Source organism: Mesocricetus auratus, unplaced genomic scaffold, assembly GCF_017639785.1.
Source record: "Mesocricetus auratus isolate SY011 unplaced genomic scaffold, BCM_Maur_2.0 Super-Scaffold_100053, whole genome shotgun sequence".
Classification (NCBI taxonomy): Eukaryota; Metazoa; Chordata; class Mammalia; order Rodentia; family Cricetidae; genus Mesocricetus; species Mesocricetus auratus.
In genome coordinates, this window is record NW_024429230.1 from 817046 (window position 1) to 836557 (window position 19512).

Sequence of the window (19512 nt, forward strand, 5' to 3'; positions counted from 1 at the left end):
TCCTAATACACAGTCCACATGATTTTTAGAGACGTCTTCTGTGATCATACAGATTTCATCTCCATTTCATCAATGAGGTAACAGGCGCAGAGATGTTAAGTAGCTTCTCAAGAAAGCAGAGCCGTAGTTCAAATTAGGCCTAAATGATGCTCCAGGATCATCTTTATATCAACATAATGGCAAGTTTCATTTGATCTAAGGAATCATCAAAAGGATCCTCAGGCAGGAAAACTGGTGCACACCTGTTATGCTAGCACTCAAGAGGTGAAGGCAGGAGGAACAAGAATTCATGGCCAGTCTGAGTCCAGAGAGATTCTATTTCAAAAACAAAACCAAACCAAATAGGCTTTTCATCAGTTTTATGTAGAACTATGGAGTAGCCACATGACCTAAGGAAAAATTCAATAAATACAATAGCATTAATTTAAAATTTTCAAAGCATCCCATGGGTCTCTTTAATTATGGATGTTATTTAAGTATCCCTTCATTAAATTTTGTTTCCTTCTTTATTTTTGTCATGGTGTCACTATTGCTTATCACTCAGATTTAAATTTTTGTGGATTTTTCCCCCTTTTTGGACTTTAAGACTTTTCTTAAAAAGTTACTTTTATATATTTTTAATTATTTTAGATTTATTATTGACATATGAATGTTTCATCTGCATGTATGTATGTGTGCCATGTGCATGCCTGGTGCCCATGCAGGTCAGAAAAGGATGTTATAATCCCTGGAGCTTGAGTTCTAGTTGGATGTTAACCACTAGAGTGAATGAGTCTTCTGCAAAAGCAACAAGTAACAAATGTTCTTAACCACTAAGCCATCTCTCTAGTCACACTTGTGTAAGTGTGGACCTGAGCATATGTATGTGCATGTGTGCAGGTGCCCTTGGAAGCCAGAAAAGGGCATCAGAACCACTAGAGCTGGACTGGCAGGTGGTAGTTAAGCCATCAGATGTGAGCACAAGGAACCATCCGCACTCAGGATCTTTGCAAGACAAAGGCTTTTAACCATTGAGCCACCTCTCTAATATGACTCCAAGTCTTTCACTTTTCTTACACCCTCACTGCTGAATTTCCTTTTGTCTGCAATGTGTCAATACAAGCTCAGTTTCTTACCATCTAATTCCTATTTGAAAACTTTAATTCTACTATTCATCCTCAATAGCACAAAAGCAGAGCTAAATTAATTAGCTAAAAATTTTAGGTAGTTTTATTTTTGTTTAAGTTTTCTTTGAGATGGTCTCTTCTATTTAGTTCAGGTTGAGGCAGAACTTAAGAGCTCTCCTATCTCTGCCTCCCAAGTGCTGGGAATAAAGGCATATACCACATGCCTAAAAGTTCTCTCCTACCACCATGGGTTCTAGATTTGAACCTGGGTCATCAGGCTTACTTCCTAAACCATTTCACCAGCCCCCACCTTATATTATGAACCAGGGTCTCTCGTTGAGTCAGAAATTTATTAACCAATGAGCTCTAAGGATCTAGGGGTCTCTGACTCCCCATGCTGAGGTTACAGTCAGGCCCTGGCTTTAAGGAGGGTACTGAGGATCTGAACACAAGTCCTCATGATTGCACCACAGGCACTTTACTGACTGAGGCATTTTTCAGTAACCTGAATCTTAAGGCCTTTCTCAATGTGAGCATTCTCAGTCTTTAACAAGTACCTCCATTCAGCACTCCCAACTGTAACTGTTCAATTGACTCAATCCCTAAAGCAAGTTTAGTCTTGTTATCCCTTAGTTGTCTACCTGTTTCATTCCCAATCATTCATACACACACACACACATATATATACCTCCTACTACTATTTAGCAATAATCAGACCTGATTTTTTTTTTCTTTCCCTTAAACTGATGCTTTGGTCATTCATCTCTTGACCTAACATGACTAAACCTAGCTAAAGCTTCTGTCTCCATTAATAATTTGTTCCACACAACCTCATCAGTTAGTTTTCAAAACAATAATAGATCACTATTCTACTTTAAAGTCTTCAAAAAGAGGCTACCATTGATTCAGTACTGGCCACAGGCCAGGCACTATGGTACATACTTTACATGCACTATCTTCATTAATATGCCATAAACTCTATAATGAGACCATATTAACTCTAGCTTAGTGAGAAAACTAAGACTTACAATGTTAAGAACTTGTCTATAATGAGGTTATTCAATGGTAGAGGTAGTTTTTAACTCCAGGAAGTCTGATTCAATCTACAGCCTGCACCTTCAATCATCCAGAGGCTAGCCTGCTCTTACAAGATTAAATTTCAGCTTTCCAATTTTATCTGCCATTCCTTGTCAAGTACCTTACATTATTACTGCCATACATTAAAAAAAAAAACAACTCTGTACCTTTCTGCCTCTGTTCTCTATTCCATCCCTATTCATCTTTCAAGGAATACCTCACAGTATTATTCTTAGTGATTGGGATTGTTGTCATTTGCTTTTATCAGTCTAACAGCACTTTGTTTCTAATTCACAATATTTATTTAAATTGTCTCCTCCATTTTTAGTAGTCACACTAAGCCTGTATCTTACATTTTAAAACAGGGTCTCATGTATCACAGACTGACCTCAAATTCACTATATAGCCAAAGATGTCCTTGAACTTCGGATATTTCTGACTCAACTTCCCAAATACTGAGCTTAAAGGAATGAGTCACTGTGCCTGATTTATGTGGTACTGGAGATGAAACTAGGGGGCTTCCTGCATGCTATACAAGCACATTACCAACTGAATTACATCCTAATTCCTTGTAAAATGTACAAAGCAAGTACACAATATATGCGGCAAGTAAACAACCCTACCTTCTTATTTCAATCCTACCCATCCTTTTTTTTCTCATATTAATAGATACGTATCTCCCATAAAAAGGTTGTAGTGGCACACACATTTAATTCCAGCACTGGGAAGGCAGAGGCAGGCAGATGATCTGGGTTCAAGGCCAACCTGGTCCTTGAGGGTTACCGACAGACCAGACTACATTCTTTGAACTGAGACAACTTGCTAGTTCTGCAATAACTATTAACCACATCCATACTCAAAGAAATGTATTAACATTTTAAGAGTACTTATTTTCCCAAGGATCAAGACTTTACCTCTTATATTGCTACCCTTTCCCTATAGGTAAGAAACATACAGAAGGAATTCTTTTCTTTTTTCTGAAGGAATTTAACAGTTACTATTTTATAACTTGGTTTGTTTTTTGAGATAGGGTTTCTCTATGTAACCCTGGCAGTCCTGGAATGTGCTCTGTATACCAGGCCGACCTCAAACTCGAAGAGATCTGCCTGCCTCTCCTTCCCAAGTGCTGGGATAAAAGATATGTGCCACCACCACCCAGTTTATCTATAATTTTGATATCTAAAATAAATTTTATGTACAATTAATTGACAATTAATCAGCTTTATTATTTCACCTCTTAATATAATTAACATTTTTATGAATGGTAACAAAGAAACCCTGTCTTACAGGACAGTGGTAGTGCACACCTTTATCACAGCACTTGGGAGGCAGGGGCAGTAGGACCTCTGTGACTTCCACGTCAGCCTGATCTACAAAGAAAGTTCCAGGACAGCCAGGACTACACACAAAGAAACCCTGTCTTGAACAGTTTTGTCTCAAAACAGACAAAAAAAAAAAAAAAAAAACCTAAGAAAAATTTACAAATTGCAGGTGCTAAAATGGATATAAATCTAAATATATAAATCTATGTGGTGAAGGTGAATTTCAGTATAAGGTAACAGAACTGATCAAGTCAGTGACAATTTTAGTTCTTAAGTTTATATAGCAAAACATACACAATTTAGTGAGGAAACGTAAGTGAACAAATTAGGTTAAGTATTTCTGTGGTGAGTGAAGAAAGGAATATTCCTAAATCAGGATTTTATGTTTCACTTACACCATTTTACTGATGTGGCAATAAAGTACATATGCAGTTACATTTTTCCCAGTTGACATTTTCTTTGTTAAGTCTACATTCTATTAAATGTATTCCATTTGCTTAGCATGCATCCGTGCATGGTGGGGGGTCGGAGGACAACCTTCAAGAGGAAGTGGTTCTCTGCTTCTACCATGTTGGTCCCAGGGATTAACTTTGGTTGTTAGGTTTAGTAAGAATCACCTTTATCCACTAAGACATCTCACCAACCTGTTTCCATTTTCTTAATTGAAATGTATACAAAAAAAGAATAACAGAAGCTTCAGGAACACATTGTGATTCAATGTAATATTTTGTTTTGTTTGGGGATTTTTGAAACATAAATTTTACTAGTCTTACTATGTGGCCCAGGCTCTCAAGTGCTGGAATTATGAACATAAGCCATTGTGACTAACCACAGTAGGTTAATTTTTTTTAATGATTCATGTTATTTTTGGTTATGTGTATGCATGTGTGTCTGTGTGGAAGCATAAGCAAATGAATGCAACTTCCCACAAAGGCCAGAAGAGGGCATTATTTCTTCTGAAACTGGAATAGGAAATCCATGAGCTGTTTGTCATAGATGCTGGGAACACAACTCTAGTCCTCTGTAAGATGTTAGCTACCAGCCTCTATATTAAACTTTTAATGAAGAGAGATTAATCTCAGTCAGTAGCTGGACTACTTGGTTCAGAACTGAGTATAACTAACAAGGAGACCTAATTATCTATGACACAGAATTGCTACTAACAGTTTAGTGACAGGCTCATCACATTTATAAAGGAATCACAGTATTAAAATCTCCCAAGCTTGCAAGTGAATTTGATTAAGTGTGACAAAAAAGTCTACATTTTCCTAAAAATCTACATGTCTGGGGACAGCAGTTAAGAGCATTGCTCTTTCAGAGGATCTGAATAGGGTTTCCAACAGCCATATGCTGTTAAGAGCCTTCTGTAACTCCAGTTCCACAAGTGGTACAAATACATAACATACAAACAAAACATCCATACACATAAAAGACCTTAAAAACTAACAACAAAAGCCCTACATGCCCATAAAGTAGAGGTCTCTAGAGTAGAGCACTGAGTCTAAAATTTAAAGACAAGAAGGAAAAGCTATAGAGAATAAAAGACCACTTATACTCAATACTAATGGCAATTTCCCAAAGACTTATGAAATAGTGTATACCCAGAGCTAGAACAATACCCTAAACTTAAATGAAATCTGAGCTTAATTTTATTTATTTATTTTGAGGCAGGGTTTCATTATGTAGCTCTGGCTAGCTTGGAATTTGCTATGTAGACCAGATTGGCCTCAAACTTAGTAGCAATCCTCCTGCCTCTACCACTAGAGTGCTGGGATTAAAGACATGTGCCACCATAGTATCAGGAATTTTAACAAATTCCACAAGGAAATGAAAGTTGTCTCCATGAAGAAGATGCAACTAATGCACAAGATATGGTAACTTTAAGCTCTATAACTGAAAATTTCCAAACAAGCTCCTTTCCTACAAGAAAATGGCTTTAATTTCAAACCAATAAACTGTCTTGGACTCACACCTCACCCCTAAGAAACCTGCCTTATGCTTGGAATCTCCTCTTTGCTTCAATAAAGCAGTATGGGAAAAATATTGCCACATATATGTCAAGGAACAAGATTCACATGAGGACAGAATAAATACACGGTTTGGAAATGTGACTAGTTACTTCAGCTTGTGAAAAATACCTGAACACGCAGGAAATACAGTTAAGAAAATGAAGAGGTAGGCAACGTCCTCCATTTAAACCCCCCCTCCATGAAATTACAGGATTTTATAAGATCAATGCCTGCTCTCCTCTCTTCCCTTAAAAAAAAAATCTCAGAAAAAGAAGTTCATAAACTATTTGGCTCAATCTAATGCCTAACCCAACCACATACTCTTAGGTTCAAAAATGTGTGTCATTCTTTTAAGAACCAAAAGCACAGACCAAAAACTTTAAAACACACACACACACACACACACAGAGGAGAAAAGGGTTTCTTTAAAATACTTTAATGCCAAACCACGGTCACCGTTCAAAACTGAGCTGAAAGTGTTTAAACACCGTGCCAGTATATTTGAGAAGATGAATTTGAAAAGAATATCCTTAAAAATAAACGTAATCAAAATAATGAAATCTTTACAGTTTATTGACTACACTACATAGTAAAGTAAAATTATTTCAAATTCTTACTAATATCCTAAGTATTGTCTGCGGTTGACATGCTTTCTCAGAAAGCTTCGACTCTTAAGGCCCTGTACTGCCTCTCAATTTCTCTATTTTAAATAAATCTGTTTACCTGTACATAATTATCCATTAATTCCTCCCTGACTGAGGAAGATTTCACTTTTTCTGCTAGAGACTTATGTCGTGTGTTTAGAGGTAACTACTACTTCCTAGATCACGTCTGGATCCTTCGCCCTTGCCCAATCCCATGTTTTCCCCAATTTCCGCGCAGGGAGGCACCAGAAGACCGAGCGCGAATCCCCTGCGGCAGCGCGGTCTAGGTGCTGTCACCGGGGAGCAGGCGTGGGCCAGACCCCGGGCGAGTCCGACGGCTCATCTGAGGGGATCCGGGGCCCCGCGGTGCGCCCGGGCAAGCCGGGAGTGCAGCTGTCGCGGAGCCGGAAGCTCACCGTGGGCCCTGAGCCGGTAACGGGCGGTGCAGCAAGGAAAGGGGCTCACTGCGGCGGGCGACCCCGAGCCCCGCGTCCGCGACGCCCGGCTCAGGGTCCGGCCCCGCGTCCGCGACGCCCGGCTCAGGGTCCGGCCCCGGCCCCGGCTCCCGCTCAGGACCCCGGCCCCGCTCAGGGCCCGGCCCCGGCCCCGGCCCCGGCTCCCGCTCAGGACCCCGGCCTGCAGGGCGAGCAGGAGCCGCCGAGCAGCCACCGCCTCGGCCCGGCCCAGCGGGGACCCGCCCAGGGGCCACTCCCCAAGGGAGGCAGCCAGTCACCCGCCCGCCCCGCCGGGCCGCTCCCGAGGGGACGGACTCCCGCCCGCCCGCCCTCACACCGCGCCTCACGCCAGGCCCCCAGGGCTCGAGCCACCTCTCACCTTTGACGACGCGGTCGGCCCCGAGAGGGGGCGGCGGGGGCGGGGGCGGCGCGGCCCGGGCCGGCTCCGGAGCGGCCATGCTGGGCCCGGGGCTCGGCTGATGCCGGGCCGGGCGGGGTTGGGGGCGGGGGCGGCGGCTACCAGAGCCAAGCGGCGGCGCCGCCGGGGAACATGGCGGACCCTTTCCCTACAGAGGGGCTAAGACCATCATGCACCGCGCGCGCGGGGGCGGGGGCGGGACAGGCTCCAGGGACTTCAGCAAAATTACTGTACCTACTACACAAATGAGCGCAGGCCAAGGGATCAGGTGAAAATTCCTTGCGTGTAGAAACACTTGACAGCAAAGAGAGGGTGCTGACCAGATTTAGAGACTGATAAGTGCAAGGAGACCTCAGAATTTCCCACTCCTGGACAAATGCGTGACAGTTTATCTACAAAACCACACGGTATGACTGGAGACAAGAAGGAAAGGCATTGTAGGCTGTTAAGGTGGCATTATCATTTAAAGTGAAATTTATCAAGTAAACCCAGACCTAGGGAGGCAGGGGAAGGTGGGAACTCTGTGAGTTCAAGTCTAGCCCGGTCTAACCAGTCAGGGCAATAAAGTGAGAATCTGTCTCAAAAGAAAAGGCAGAGGGGAAGGGGCGGAGCTTGGCATAGAATTCTGACCCTTGCATTTAGAATTTGGAATGGTCAAGAGTCTGAACTCGGGGGAGGCAGAGGCAGGCGGATCTCTGTAAGTTTGAGGCCAGCCTGGTCTACAGAGCGAGTTCCAGGACAACCTCCAAAGTAATACAGAGAAACCCTGTCTCAAAAAACAACAATAACAAAACAAACAAACAAAACAACAACAACAACAAAAGGCTGAACTCATTTAAGTTCAACTGAAGAGCCGGGCGGTGGTGGTGCACGCCTTTAATCCCAGCACTCGGGAGGCAGAGGCAGGCGGATCTCTGTGAGTTCGAGGCCAGCCTGGTCTACAAAGTGAGTTCCAGGACAGCCTCCAAAGCCACAGAAGAACCCTGTCTCGAAAAAACCAAAAAAAAAAAAAAAAAAAAAAAGTTCAACTGAAGATGAAGAAGCCTCAGCACCAGTCAGGGGGAATGTGGGAATGACACCAAAAGATATTTAGACAATCTGTAAGATTTACCTAGGAAGGCCATAGCCTCCCTCTTAATTCACTCAGGAAATATATATATGTATATATATATATATATATGTGTGTGTGTGTGTACATATATATGAATATATGTATATATACAAGGAAATTGGACAAGAGACTAGGTAGGTAGAAAATTGGAAATTAGTTCTTTTACCTTTGTGTATACACAGAGTTTGGCCTAGGCAACCTATGGAAACAGATCCAAGTTGAGCATCATGAATGAGGTCAAGGAGTAAGAGCAGACTGTCCCATCAATAATGATGGTGACTGTGAGATGGCCCAGATGTCACCAAACCTAACGATGGACCCACAGGGCATACAAGACGAGAGGGGGAAACCAACTCCTACACCTTATTCTCTCCTCCACGTGTCCCTCTCACACATACAAATTACCTAACGACTTTATTCAGGTTAGAAGAGTGACAGACAGCAGATGTGTTGAATGCTTCAGGGTCAGCATGTCAGGCCCAGGTGCCTACATAGTGTAGGATCCAAATAGGATGGAGCGAGAATCCATCTTGGTGCTCAGAATCTGTCCCCAGTGATGGCGGAGGAAACAGAAGAGCAAAGGTTTCAGCACCTTTGTATCTTTGTGTCACTCAAAGAGCCTGAGACCTGGAATAAACAGGAGGAAACCCTGGGACATTCTTTGCAAAGGAAGCCTAACAATTATTTTATTGTGAGTGCGTGCGTGTGCGTGTTGCTGCATGGATGTCAATGCACCAAGCGTGTTCAGTCCCCACCCTGGGACTGGAGCTGAAGAAGGGTGAGAGCTGCCATGTCAGTGCTGGGAATCAAACCCAGGTCCAGCAGGTGAGGTCTGCTCTCTTAATCACTGTGCCACCTCCCAGCCACTACAGAAGACCTTTAAAGAAAAGGGCCTTTTGGGAATGTGTCATGGGTGACAGTAGATGTCATTATCACAGAGATATTCTGACCCGTGAGGGAAAAGAAAGGGGGTGCACCACAGGGAGAGCAAGGGACAGGAGGCACAGCAGGAGCCCGCATGGAAGGGGAGGGCACCCAGAGTGGTACTCGCACCAGGGGTTGAGTATTCAGAACAAAGGAGTTCCTAGAAATCTCCTAAGGGGAAGAATGAAGTATGTAATGTACTGAGTGTCCAGGCAGGAAAGGGATAGGAAACATGCTAGCAGCCATAACAAACTGATAGATTGACTCCAACAGTGACTGTGTATTTTTCAACTCCTCTTTGACTTTTCATTTCCACTTAGGAAAAAGCCATTTTATATCAATGTCCAGGCCTCCCGACCCCAGAAGAAAAAAAACAAGGACATACAAAAGTAAAGGACAAGAGATTAAATAGAACTATCTTATAGATTTATTAATGAAAAATACTTTACAAAAACAGTATGCTTTGCCCTAAAATAGTTTAGCTGACTCTGAGAGTTTACAACAGTGACTGAGCAAGTGACAGTAATGGCTCTGCTGCTGAGGACAGGAGGGTGTGTTAGTGAGCCCAACTCCATCTATTCAGAAGGGCAAATACTATATTGGCAGCTCCACACTCTAGGCCTAAAGTTTGAGTCACAAGGAAGGCTGACAACCGTAATACCTGGCAGTTGAGCTTCCCCTAAGAATTCGTCAGAATCATGACTACAGAAAAGAAACAGTCCAGGTAATATCTAAGTAGTAGAAGTAGGGAATATAGTAGGGACCAAAAGATGAGAGCTCAGCTGGAGATGGAAGCGTAACAGTAACCAAAAAATAAAGCAATGCCTTTAAACACTAACGAGCTAGTGTCCAGAGCAATAAAATAGGGCCAACTTTGAAGTGACTCAAATAAAGTGCTAAGCATCAGCTGCTTCCTTTTGCTGGAGAAGCCAAAGTTCAAAGTTTCCTTTTTTCTTTGCCCCCATAGAGTCTAATGTAGCCCAGACTGGCCTAGAACTTGCTATGTAGCCAAGGATGAACCTGAACTTCTAATCCTCCTGCCTCCACCCCTCAAGCGTTAGGATTACAGGTGTGCACCACCATGCCAGTTTTACATGGTGCTAAGGATCTAACCCTGGGCTTTGTGCATGTTAGGGAAACACTCTACCAACTGAGCTACAGCCCCAACTCTAAAGCTGGAATTTCAAATAGCCCCTCTCAAAGAAGGAGCACCCCTAAAAGAGCCAACACTTCTGTGGTGGTTCTGCTGTGTAGAGCAGTCTCTCCTAACCCAGAGTCCCTGGCCTGGAACTGCGGATTCTCCTGCTTCTGCCTCCCGACTGCAGGGTTACAGGCATGCAGACTGAAACTGCCAGTTCTACACTGAGACGATTCACAGCACAACTCGCAGAATGCAAGGTACCAACTGTGCCACAGCAGTTCTTTAGAGAGAGGTGGTGCTCCAGGAAAGGCTGGGGTGACAGAGCCTCACCACCTGCTGTGCTGTAATGATCTCACCCCGTTCTGCTCTCTTCCAGGAGCATTGGAGAGAATAAACATAATTCTCTCCTCGCCAGTCCTCCTATGCCTAAACTGGGAGGGATCACTGCCCTGTCTCCAGTCATCATCTGGGGGCATATCTATTCTTCGAGGGCCAGGTGTTCGGGACCCCAGAACAGGACCTGAATTCCAAGCTGACCTAAGGGGTAAATGAAGACTGCTGGATGGTGGGGACACTGGATGGACAGCAGGAGGACGGGAGGGTGAATGGACAAGATTCCCCCAGGACCGTGCATGAGGACCCTGAAGGCCCTGGCCTCGTTCTGGCAGTGTGGCAGTGTAGACTAGCTGAGGCTTGCATGCTGGCACAGTTAGGACTCTGGTCCCCACATGCTGGTTGGTCTCTGACCCCAGTCCCCAGGAAGCATCAGTTCTGGAACGATGGGGTAGACTCCGGTAGTTCAAAGTCCTTCCTGTGTACTTGACCCCTTGGGGAGTTTCATCCCTGTCACACACAGCCAGAAACTGTTGGACACTCCTCGAAGTTCCTGAGAAGAGAAAAGAAACCCAAAGTCTGAGTATCTTTAGAAAACAATTCTCCTTCCCAAAGGACCATTCCTGGCTATTGTGCTCAACACTTTACTTATCCAAGAATATATACACACAGGGGGAAAAAAGCTTGTTCATGCTAGGCAAGCACTCTACCACTGAGCTGTATACCTTAGCCCTAAAAACTCCTATATATTACATCAAAAACAATCTCTTCCATTTGGGAAAAATGAAACAGTCTCTTGCCTATTACTATACCTACCTCCCCAGTAATCATTCTCTAACACACTCAAGCACACACATGTAATAAATGCATGCACAAGAGTGGCCACTTAATAGAACAAATATGTCCCCTTGCAAACTCCTACAGCAATTACACTAAACTTTTCTTTCTTTTTTTAAAGGTAGAGGGTGTGTGTGTGTAGCCTTGCTGCCCTGGAACTTTTTTAAAGGTAGAGGGAGGGAGGAGTGTGTGTGTGTGTGTGTGTGTGTGTGTGTGTGTGTGTGTGTGTGTGTGTGTGTGTGTGTGTGTGTGTGCGCGATGCATGTGTAGCCTTGCTGTCCTGGAACTTGCTATAGACCAGGCTGGCCTCGAACTCACAGAGCTCCACCTGCCTGTGTGCTAAGATTAAAGGCTATGCCACCACTGCCTAGGGTTCTGTTTTCCCTCTTGTTTACTTGGCTTTTCTTAGCAGGTAGGTGGCCTCTACTTAAATCCTTGCTGAATTTCTGAGTTCTCTGCTTTTGTTCATACCCCTCTTACCTTGTATACAATATAGAAAGTCTTTCCTATACATTTCTTTCACTGTGGCATTTGTGACATTGTGGGATGATAATTCTTTTGGGGATCAGAAGGAATTGCCTTGTGCACTCTATATGTTTCTAAGCATCTTTATCCAGTAGGTGCCAAGTAATATGTCCTCTTCTCTATTGAAAACCACAGACTTACAAGCAAGTGAAGCCCACGAGGAGGAAAAAGCGTACATCTATCTTCCTGTGGGGGTCAAGGAAAGCCAGAATGGTGCTGCCTATGCTGCTCTGGGCCACCTGGATCTGTGTATATGACATAGCTTCTCGAGGTACAGTGTCTTTCCCGTCTCCCACTCATTTTGTCCTCCTACACCATCCCTCAATTGAAACTCATTAAACAGTAGTGGAAAGAGGTGACACTTTCATTCTGGAGTCGTTTTGAACTACATGCACTTCACCACTTAAAACCTTACTCCTTCCTGATGCAAACAGTTCAGTTCACCAGCATAAATGAAGCATGATGTCTAAAAAATTATTCAGTCATACTTCAGGAAGATCAGTGCTTGATCTTAAAACAGTAATTCCTATATTTATTCCATTCCACCTTGGGACACCCCACTTTCCCAGTGGGTACAGTAATTTGACCCTGAAAAATAATCACATTTTAGCAGATAATATTAGTTTGGGGTGTTACCTGGGGATCTATAGGGCTCCCCTGCCATGCTGGGCATCAGAACATCAGGGGGCAGGAACTGTGGTTGGGGAGGGTAGAGTTTAGGATCAAGGAGCAATACGGGAGGGTCATGGATGACAGGGAGGGAGGAGGAGCTGGAACAATGGTGCCCGGCTTCCAAAGTCTTTCTCCTCACGTTTGATGAACCCTTTTAATGAGACAAGACCAAAAAAAAAAAAAAAAAAAAAGAAGCACACAAAGATGAGAGTTAACATGGTAGGGTGTGGTTGTATACGCAGTGAAGCAGCAGGGATGGAAGAGACTAGAGCGCAGCACACTGTTCTCGAGAGGACGCCTGCTACTCCACCATACTCTGTCGGGCTCCCAGGTCAGTGTCCAAACCCTCTCCTTTTCTCGAGAGGACGCCTGCTACTCCACCATACTCTGTCGGGCTTCCAGGTCAGTGCCCCAAACCCTCTCCTTCTACCATTCTCATCGCATCTTCTACCTTCCGAGGCCACCATCTGGGTCTTCAGCAATCTCTTTAATGCCAACAGTGCAACTCAAGAGAAAGGAATAGAAATTTGAAAATAGGAAGCCGAGCGTTGGTGGCGCACGCCTTTAATCCCAGCACTCGGGAGGCAGAGGCAGGTGGATCTCTGTGAGTTCGAGGCCAGCCTGGTCTACAGAGCGAGTTCCAGGACAGCCTCCAAAGCTACAGAGAAACCCTGTCTCGAAAAACCAAAAAAAAAAAAGAAAAAGAAAAGAAAAGAAATTTGAAAATAGGAGCTGAGAGCTGGGGATGTTTATACAAGCACACCTATGATCACACACTTAGGAGACTGAGCAGGACTGCTTTGAGTTAAAGCTAGTTTGGCTCACAGTAAGTTCAAAGCAACTGGGCTACACAAGCAATATCCTTTCTCAAAAAAAAAAAAGAAAGAAGGAAAGAAAGGAAGGGAGAGAGAGAGAGAGACAGAGAGAGAGAGAGAGAGGGAGGGAGGGAGGGAGAGAGAGAGAGAGAGAGAGAGAGAGAGAGAGAGAGAGAGAGAGAGAGAGAGAGAAAGAAAGAAAGAAAGAAAGAAAGAAAGAAAGAAAGAAAGAAAGAAAGAGGAACCTACAACCATGAACAAAATAGGGGTTGGGAATGTAGTTCTAAAGTAGACCCTGGGATTACTCCCTGGTCCCCAAAACAATAAAGGAGACAGGGGGCAGGAAAGGATAGAGGAAGAGGCAGGGATGGGTATTTAAACAGACAAAGAGGCTGGAAGGAATCTCCTCAGGGCGGGCGCTAAACGACCTATTGAAACACACAACTGAGCCCTCCGCCACCTCTGCCTGCAGCAGCTCCAGCCCACAACTGCCTGCTCTGTATGCCACGCTCCTATTTCCAGCTCCTTAGTTCTGCCCTGGCTCCATTCACTTTTGTGGTAAAGATCCAGAAATATTTCCTTTAATCATCAGAATATTAAAACATCTAATGAACCATTTTCCAAACTCCTCCTAGTACAATATTTTTCTAAGATACACAGACATAAACTTCCTATTTCCATTCACCATCACCAAAGAGACTTTTCTCGTTTGCTTATTCTTATTATAATTTTTATTTTGGAGACTGCCTCTTGTTATATAGCCCAGGCTGGCTCAAATTTAAAATACATCTGCCTCAGCCTCAGCAGTATAAATGTTACAAGCAAGCACTATCAACCACACATAGCCTTTCTTCATATTTCTCAAACACACCAACTCATCCTATCTCAGGCATTTACACTTGCTTTTCTCTAACCAAGAGTCATCTCTCATGGCTCAAAACATCCTACCACTGAATCAGAGGATTAAATAAAGATGGTATCTCTTACTACCCTAACAAAAACAGCCCTAAGGAAAGACATTACCTCTTTAACGGCTTTTCCCTTGATTTACTTTATTCTTCATTATCATAATTATCACTGTCTTGGGTTATACCATTTGCTTTTACGTGTCTTTTTTTTCTGTAGTAGAATACATTTAATTTCAGTATCCCTAACATCTCAAACAATGCAAGTACTCAGTAAACAATACGGTAAATTAAAAAATTTATATGTCAGTATATTTAATTTCCTTTAACAGGCTACTCAAGGGTAGAATTTGTGTTATAGCATCAGTTACATTCATAATATTTATGGAAGTGTTTCACAGAAGGATTCCTAGTAGAAGCCCCACTGTCCCTGCTGTCTTTTCTGTAGTTTCAAGCTTCTTCAGAAAAAGAACCACTTTAAATGTGACACTCTTCACAAAAACGTCCTGGCCATTTCCTATCTTTATTATGCTTTTCCCTCTTTCAGTCCTGATCCAATTCTCAACTTCTAGCCCACATATCTCATACCTAGACATTATAAGCTATTTTCTTGTAATGAATAATATACCCAAAAGTAATTGTATAATTCTCTCAAACACAATTATCAACCTACAAAACTTGCATATCACCCTTAGTTGTTGTTCTCCACAGGCGGGCAGCAGGCAGGCAGGCAGACAGGCAGCAGGTAGGCAGACAGACAGGCAGACAGGCAGGCAGGCAGGCAGACAGACAGGCAGACAGGCAGGCAGGCAGACAGACAGGCAGACAGGCAGGCAGGCAGGCAGGCAGACAGACAGGCAGGCAGGCAGGCAGGCAGGCAGGCAGGCAGGCAGACAGGCAGGCAGGCAGGCAGGCAGGCAGACAGACAGACAGGCAGGCAGGCAGGCAGGCAGGCAGGCAGGCAGACAGCAGGCAGGCAGACAGACAGCAGGCAGACAGGCAGGCAGGCAGGCAGACAGACAGGCAGACAGGCAGGCAGGCAGGCAGGCAGATAGACAGACAGACAGACAGACAGGCAGGCAGGCAGACAGACAGACAGGCAGACAAGCAGGCAGGCAGGCAGGCAGACAGACAGACAGGCAGACAGCAGACAGACAGACAGGCAGACAGCAGACAGGCAGGCAGGCAGACAGGCAGACAGGCAGGCGTTCTCATTCTCCTTTTCTCCCTAACTGGCTCTCTGGCTCTCCAATGTATTTACTTCCCTCTATCTTCTCAAACTCCCATGGGCCTACAGAAGCCTGTGCTCCAGGATCTGACTATTGCTTATATTCTTTCCTGTAACTTGCCCACACACCATCATTCTCCTCATCAGACCTTCTAACCCTGTCATACCAGATTATCCTCTTTTAATCCAGTGAAGATTTACATCAATTCCCTTTGCCTAGTATACTATTTTTCTTTCTCCATGAAGCCTTCCCTGGTACTTCACCTCTTCTATGATGGTCTCAGAGCGGCAAGTATTTAGTCCCATTATGAAACTATGTGTATGTTTACTTGTCCCTGTAATAGACCAAAACTTCCATGAAACCAGAGATGGTTTCACTCATGAACCACAGCCCCCCCAGCCTGGCATAGATACCAGCAAGTATATAAATTCAATGCACCATTTGAAAAGGATGAACTAAGTCAATAAATAAGTGCATGATAGCCGGGCGGTGGTGGCGCACGCCTTTAATCCCTGCACTCAGGAGGTGGAGGTAGGTGGATCTCTGTGAGTTCCGCACCCACCTGGTCTACAAGAGTGATTTTCAGGACAACCTCCAAAGCCACAGGGAAACCCTGTCTCGAAAAACCAAAAAAAAAAAAAAAAAAAAAAGGGTATGATTCACCAGACAAAAGCAAACACTCTTAGGAAAATGACATGTAGACTGAAAGTATGTGAGAACAAATGCTATGCCAGGGAAATCACCTTTTCCCAGAGAAGAGGAGGAGGAGAAGGAGATGGAAGGTAAGGGGGAAGAAGAGGAGGGGGGGGAGGAGGAGAAGGAAGAGGAGATGGAAGGCAAGAGGGAGAAGGAGGAGGGGGAGGAGGAGGAGGGGGGGGGAGAAGGAGGAGGAAATAAATGTTCATTCATTTAGGAACTTACACTGGTAACCGTTAAGAGTTCCTTTAGGGAGGGGATTTGTCTATGAAGGGCTGGTAGGAAAGAGACAATCTGCACTATACATCCTTTTGAACCTTTTTAATTGTGCCATGTATTTAAAACCTATTTTAAGGGGTTTAGTGTATACAGTCAGGCAATAGGGGGGATTGCCCAGTGTGTGAGGTCTTAGGTTCAGTCCTGGTACTACAATAAAACTACAAGTAAGCTAAATGTAGTGGCACATGCCCTTCACCCCAGCACTCTGGAGGCAGATCTCTGTGGAGTTCACCCTGGTCCACCAGCCAGGGTACATAATGAGGCCCTATATACAATAAAAACAATACAAGAAAATAAACCTGTTCTTACATTTTTATCAAACTGATCTAGTGGATAAGCTTCAAAGCAGGATGCTCTGAATCAACAGCTATAGTATTGAAGCTCAACTTATTTAAAAAGGATGCAAGAGTCTCAGAAGAGTAGATGACCTAGAAACTTGACCAACAAGTAGTATTTGAGTGTGCTGACTGATCTCTGCTGTGTGGGTGAGAGCGACAGTAATTCCCAAGGTTTGATGGTAAGACAGGACAGTACCACAAGTTCAAGGCCAGCATGATCCACACAGTGAACCAGAGAACAGCCAGGGCTATAGACAGCAAAACCCTGTATCAGAAGAAACCAAAACACAGAAATAGGATAAAAATAAATTTAGAAGTCTCAAAAAGGGGTGTTTTAATCATTTTTTTTCTTTTAGATAATACATATTTCACTTTTGCTATAATACTTACTGGACCCCACTCAGTCATGCACTAAGTATAGAGAAAGACAAACAGCACTTTATCCCATCTTTTTCCTTCCTTTTATGAGTTCAATGAGTCTCACCCAATCAGCAACTTTTGCTTCTCAAGCTTCCAGGACTCCCATTTGGAAAGCTTGGTCCACAACTGTAGAGCCAGTCACTGAGGGGTGGCTGGGTCACAAGAGTGGCAGCTTCATTGGTAGTTCATTCACTGATAGACACACCCATAAAAGGGCTATTAAGAGGTATGGACTGAGCCAGGCATGGTGGCATGCGCCTTTAATCTCAGCACTCAGGAGACAAGAGGCAGGAGGATCTCTGTGAGTTTGAGGCCATCCTGGTCTATAGCATGAATTCCAGGACAGCCAGGGTTACACAAGAAAACCTCCTTTGAAAACAACAACCAAAGGTATGGACTAATTGGAGAGAGCAAATCACTTAAAGGTATGCCTTTGAAAGGTATGTCTGTCCCTAACCCTTCCATCACAGATACTGCTTCATGGCCCTCTCTAACATATGTTCTGTCTTGGCTCAGGCCCAAAGCAATGGAGCTATCAATCCCAGACAGAAACCTCTAAGATCACAAGTTGAAATAAGTTCTTCCTCCTGTGTCTCCATAGGTATTTTGTCAGAAGTGAGCAAATTAACACAACTCTTCACATCCTAGGATCCTTTTAAAATGGGTGCAGAACTTGCAAAACTGTTCCAGGAAGGATCATTCTCTGGAGTCTGAATGCATGTGTGCAAATGAGGACCTGGTTCTGAGTAAGGTATAACTTTCCCCAAATGGCAGCTGCCGGTTTCTCTCTGCTCTTCGCCTACACTGTGTTTTCACTGGCAAGGAGGAAGGTGCTCTGAACAGATGGATCCTGACTCTACTTACAAAGCTACAGGGAGAGACCTGAGCTGCCTCCTTCCTGAGAAAAGGCTCCTTCCACTTAGACTGGTGAGATGTATCCTCCCAATCCCCTGCTGAGACTTCCACAAGCTGCCACTTTCAAGCACACCGACACACACAGGCTGATGTAAGACATTTTATCCCCAGCCCCTGTACTCAGGGGTATGGGAAAAACTGGTTAATACTCTGGATTAACATCTAAATTAGAGAGATTCCAAAGGTAGTAGCCATGTGGTAGCCTCCTATGACTCAAAAGCAGCCCAGTGTGAGATCCCGCTCCTTGCAGCCCCTCCCCACCACCCCGCCTGTGCACCAGCGCCCTGCCACGGCCTCTGCATGCTTTCTTCTCTGTGACACCTCCCAAGTCCAGCACCACAGCAAGAGGCTGATACCTGATAGACAGGCCCTGTGCTCGGCCCATGAAGAACACGCTCCATCTCTGCTGTGGGAGTCTTTGAGAGATCAAGACCAGGGGCTGAGTGCAGATTCCTCCCCGTGCCATCTGCAAAGCCTAAGGAGGAAAACATACAAACAAGCTGAAGCCACCCCTCCTCCGGGGCCTAAAGTCTGCACGTGGAAGCACAAGCAGCAGAGTAAGTAATTAATGTGCATCTCTGAATCCAATTGGGGAGTGTGCTTCCTGAGACTATAAACAGCAAATCTCAGAATATGGATAAATTCCTATACCAAAACCACTGAAGAGGTCTCTAAGAAAGGAGCTATAAAAACAATCTGCTGAATATCCTCTGTCCTTTAACATGTCTCGTTTATGAATAAAATCAGTTCTGTTTTGCTTTTTTAGAATTGGGCCCAATACTTACAGTCCATAGAGTAAACTATCTGACAGTGATCTTCTAACATATTGTGGTAAGAAAAAAATATTTCATATCTCTAGTTTACTTCAAAATTTAATGATCATACTCATTGTAAATTAAGTCTGCTTCCTTTGATATAACAGGAAAAAGTTCCAGAGTCTGACAGTGTTTTAACCAGAATTGGAACTCAAGTTTTTCTATGTTCCGCACAGTATTCTATTCTTCTGATGCCCTCCCACACTCTCCCTGAGCAGGATCACTTCAGGAATATGTGGCATGTGTTATATTATTTTATCCCCACTTACTCTTAGCTTTTCTCAATCACTTGAACTATAAACAACCATTAATACTACTCTAAACTGATCTGTGATCCCTCCCAAGGGGCTGTCCCCAATCCAACTAATTAAAGTCTTTTGAAAATGTACCTGCTCTTGACCTACATCAGTGTGTGTGTGTGTGTGTGTGTGTGTGTGTGCATGCGCACACGCCCGCATGCGTGCCCACCAATTCATATATGGATATGTGACTTAGATACAGGTGCATGTGCACACACATACATACA

General features: G+C 44.0%; 2 protein-coding genes and 1 long non-coding RNA gene across 21 annotated transcripts in view; 1 reads left to right on the plus strand and 2 right to left on the minus strand.

Annotated features, from left to right (window-relative positions):
- Ppp3cb (protein phosphatase 3 catalytic subunit beta) overlaps positions 1 to 7120 on the minus strand; it is a 47517-nt gene extending 40397 nt beyond the window's left edge. For 5 of the 8 annotated variants that reach the window (XM_040735945.1, XM_040735944.1, XM_040735940.1 and 2 more), the window contains exon 1: positions 6993 to 7120. In XM_040735945.1, coding sequence (XP_040591879.1) covers positions 6993 to 7071 — 79 coding nt within the window. In that variant the 5' untranslated portion in view covers positions 7072 to 7120. Of the gene's footprint in view, positions 1 to 6237; positions 6257 to 6992 lie in introns of those variants that run through there. The other 3 variants (XM_040735942.1, XM_040735941.1, XM_040735946.1) reach the window with 2 other exon arrangements.
- Positions 7121 to 9470: 2350 nt separating this feature from the next.
- Positions 9471 to 19512, minus strand: part of Usp54 (ubiquitin specific peptidase 54) — an 86548-nt gene continuing 76506 nt past the window's right edge. For 11 of the 12 annotated variants that reach the window (XM_040735882.1, XM_040735883.1, XM_040735889.1 and 8 more), the window contains 3 exons: positions 18528 to 18646; positions 12539 to 12725; positions 9471 to 11093 (listed from right to left, as the gene is read on the minus strand). In XM_040735882.1, coding sequence (XP_040591816.1) covers positions 10534 to 11093; positions 12539 to 12725; positions 18528 to 18646 — 866 coding nt within the window. In that variant the 3' untranslated portion in view covers positions 9471 to 10533. The remainder of the gene's footprint in view (positions 11094 to 12538; positions 12726 to 18527; positions 18647 to 19512) is intronic. The other variant, XM_040735891.1, reaches the window with a different exon arrangement.
- LOC121136156 lies at positions 18601 to 19374 on the plus strand. Its single transcript, XR_005873273.1, has 2 exons — positions 18601 to 18728; positions 18938 to 19374. It is a non-coding gene; the product is annotated as an uncharacterized LOC121136156 (long non-coding RNA).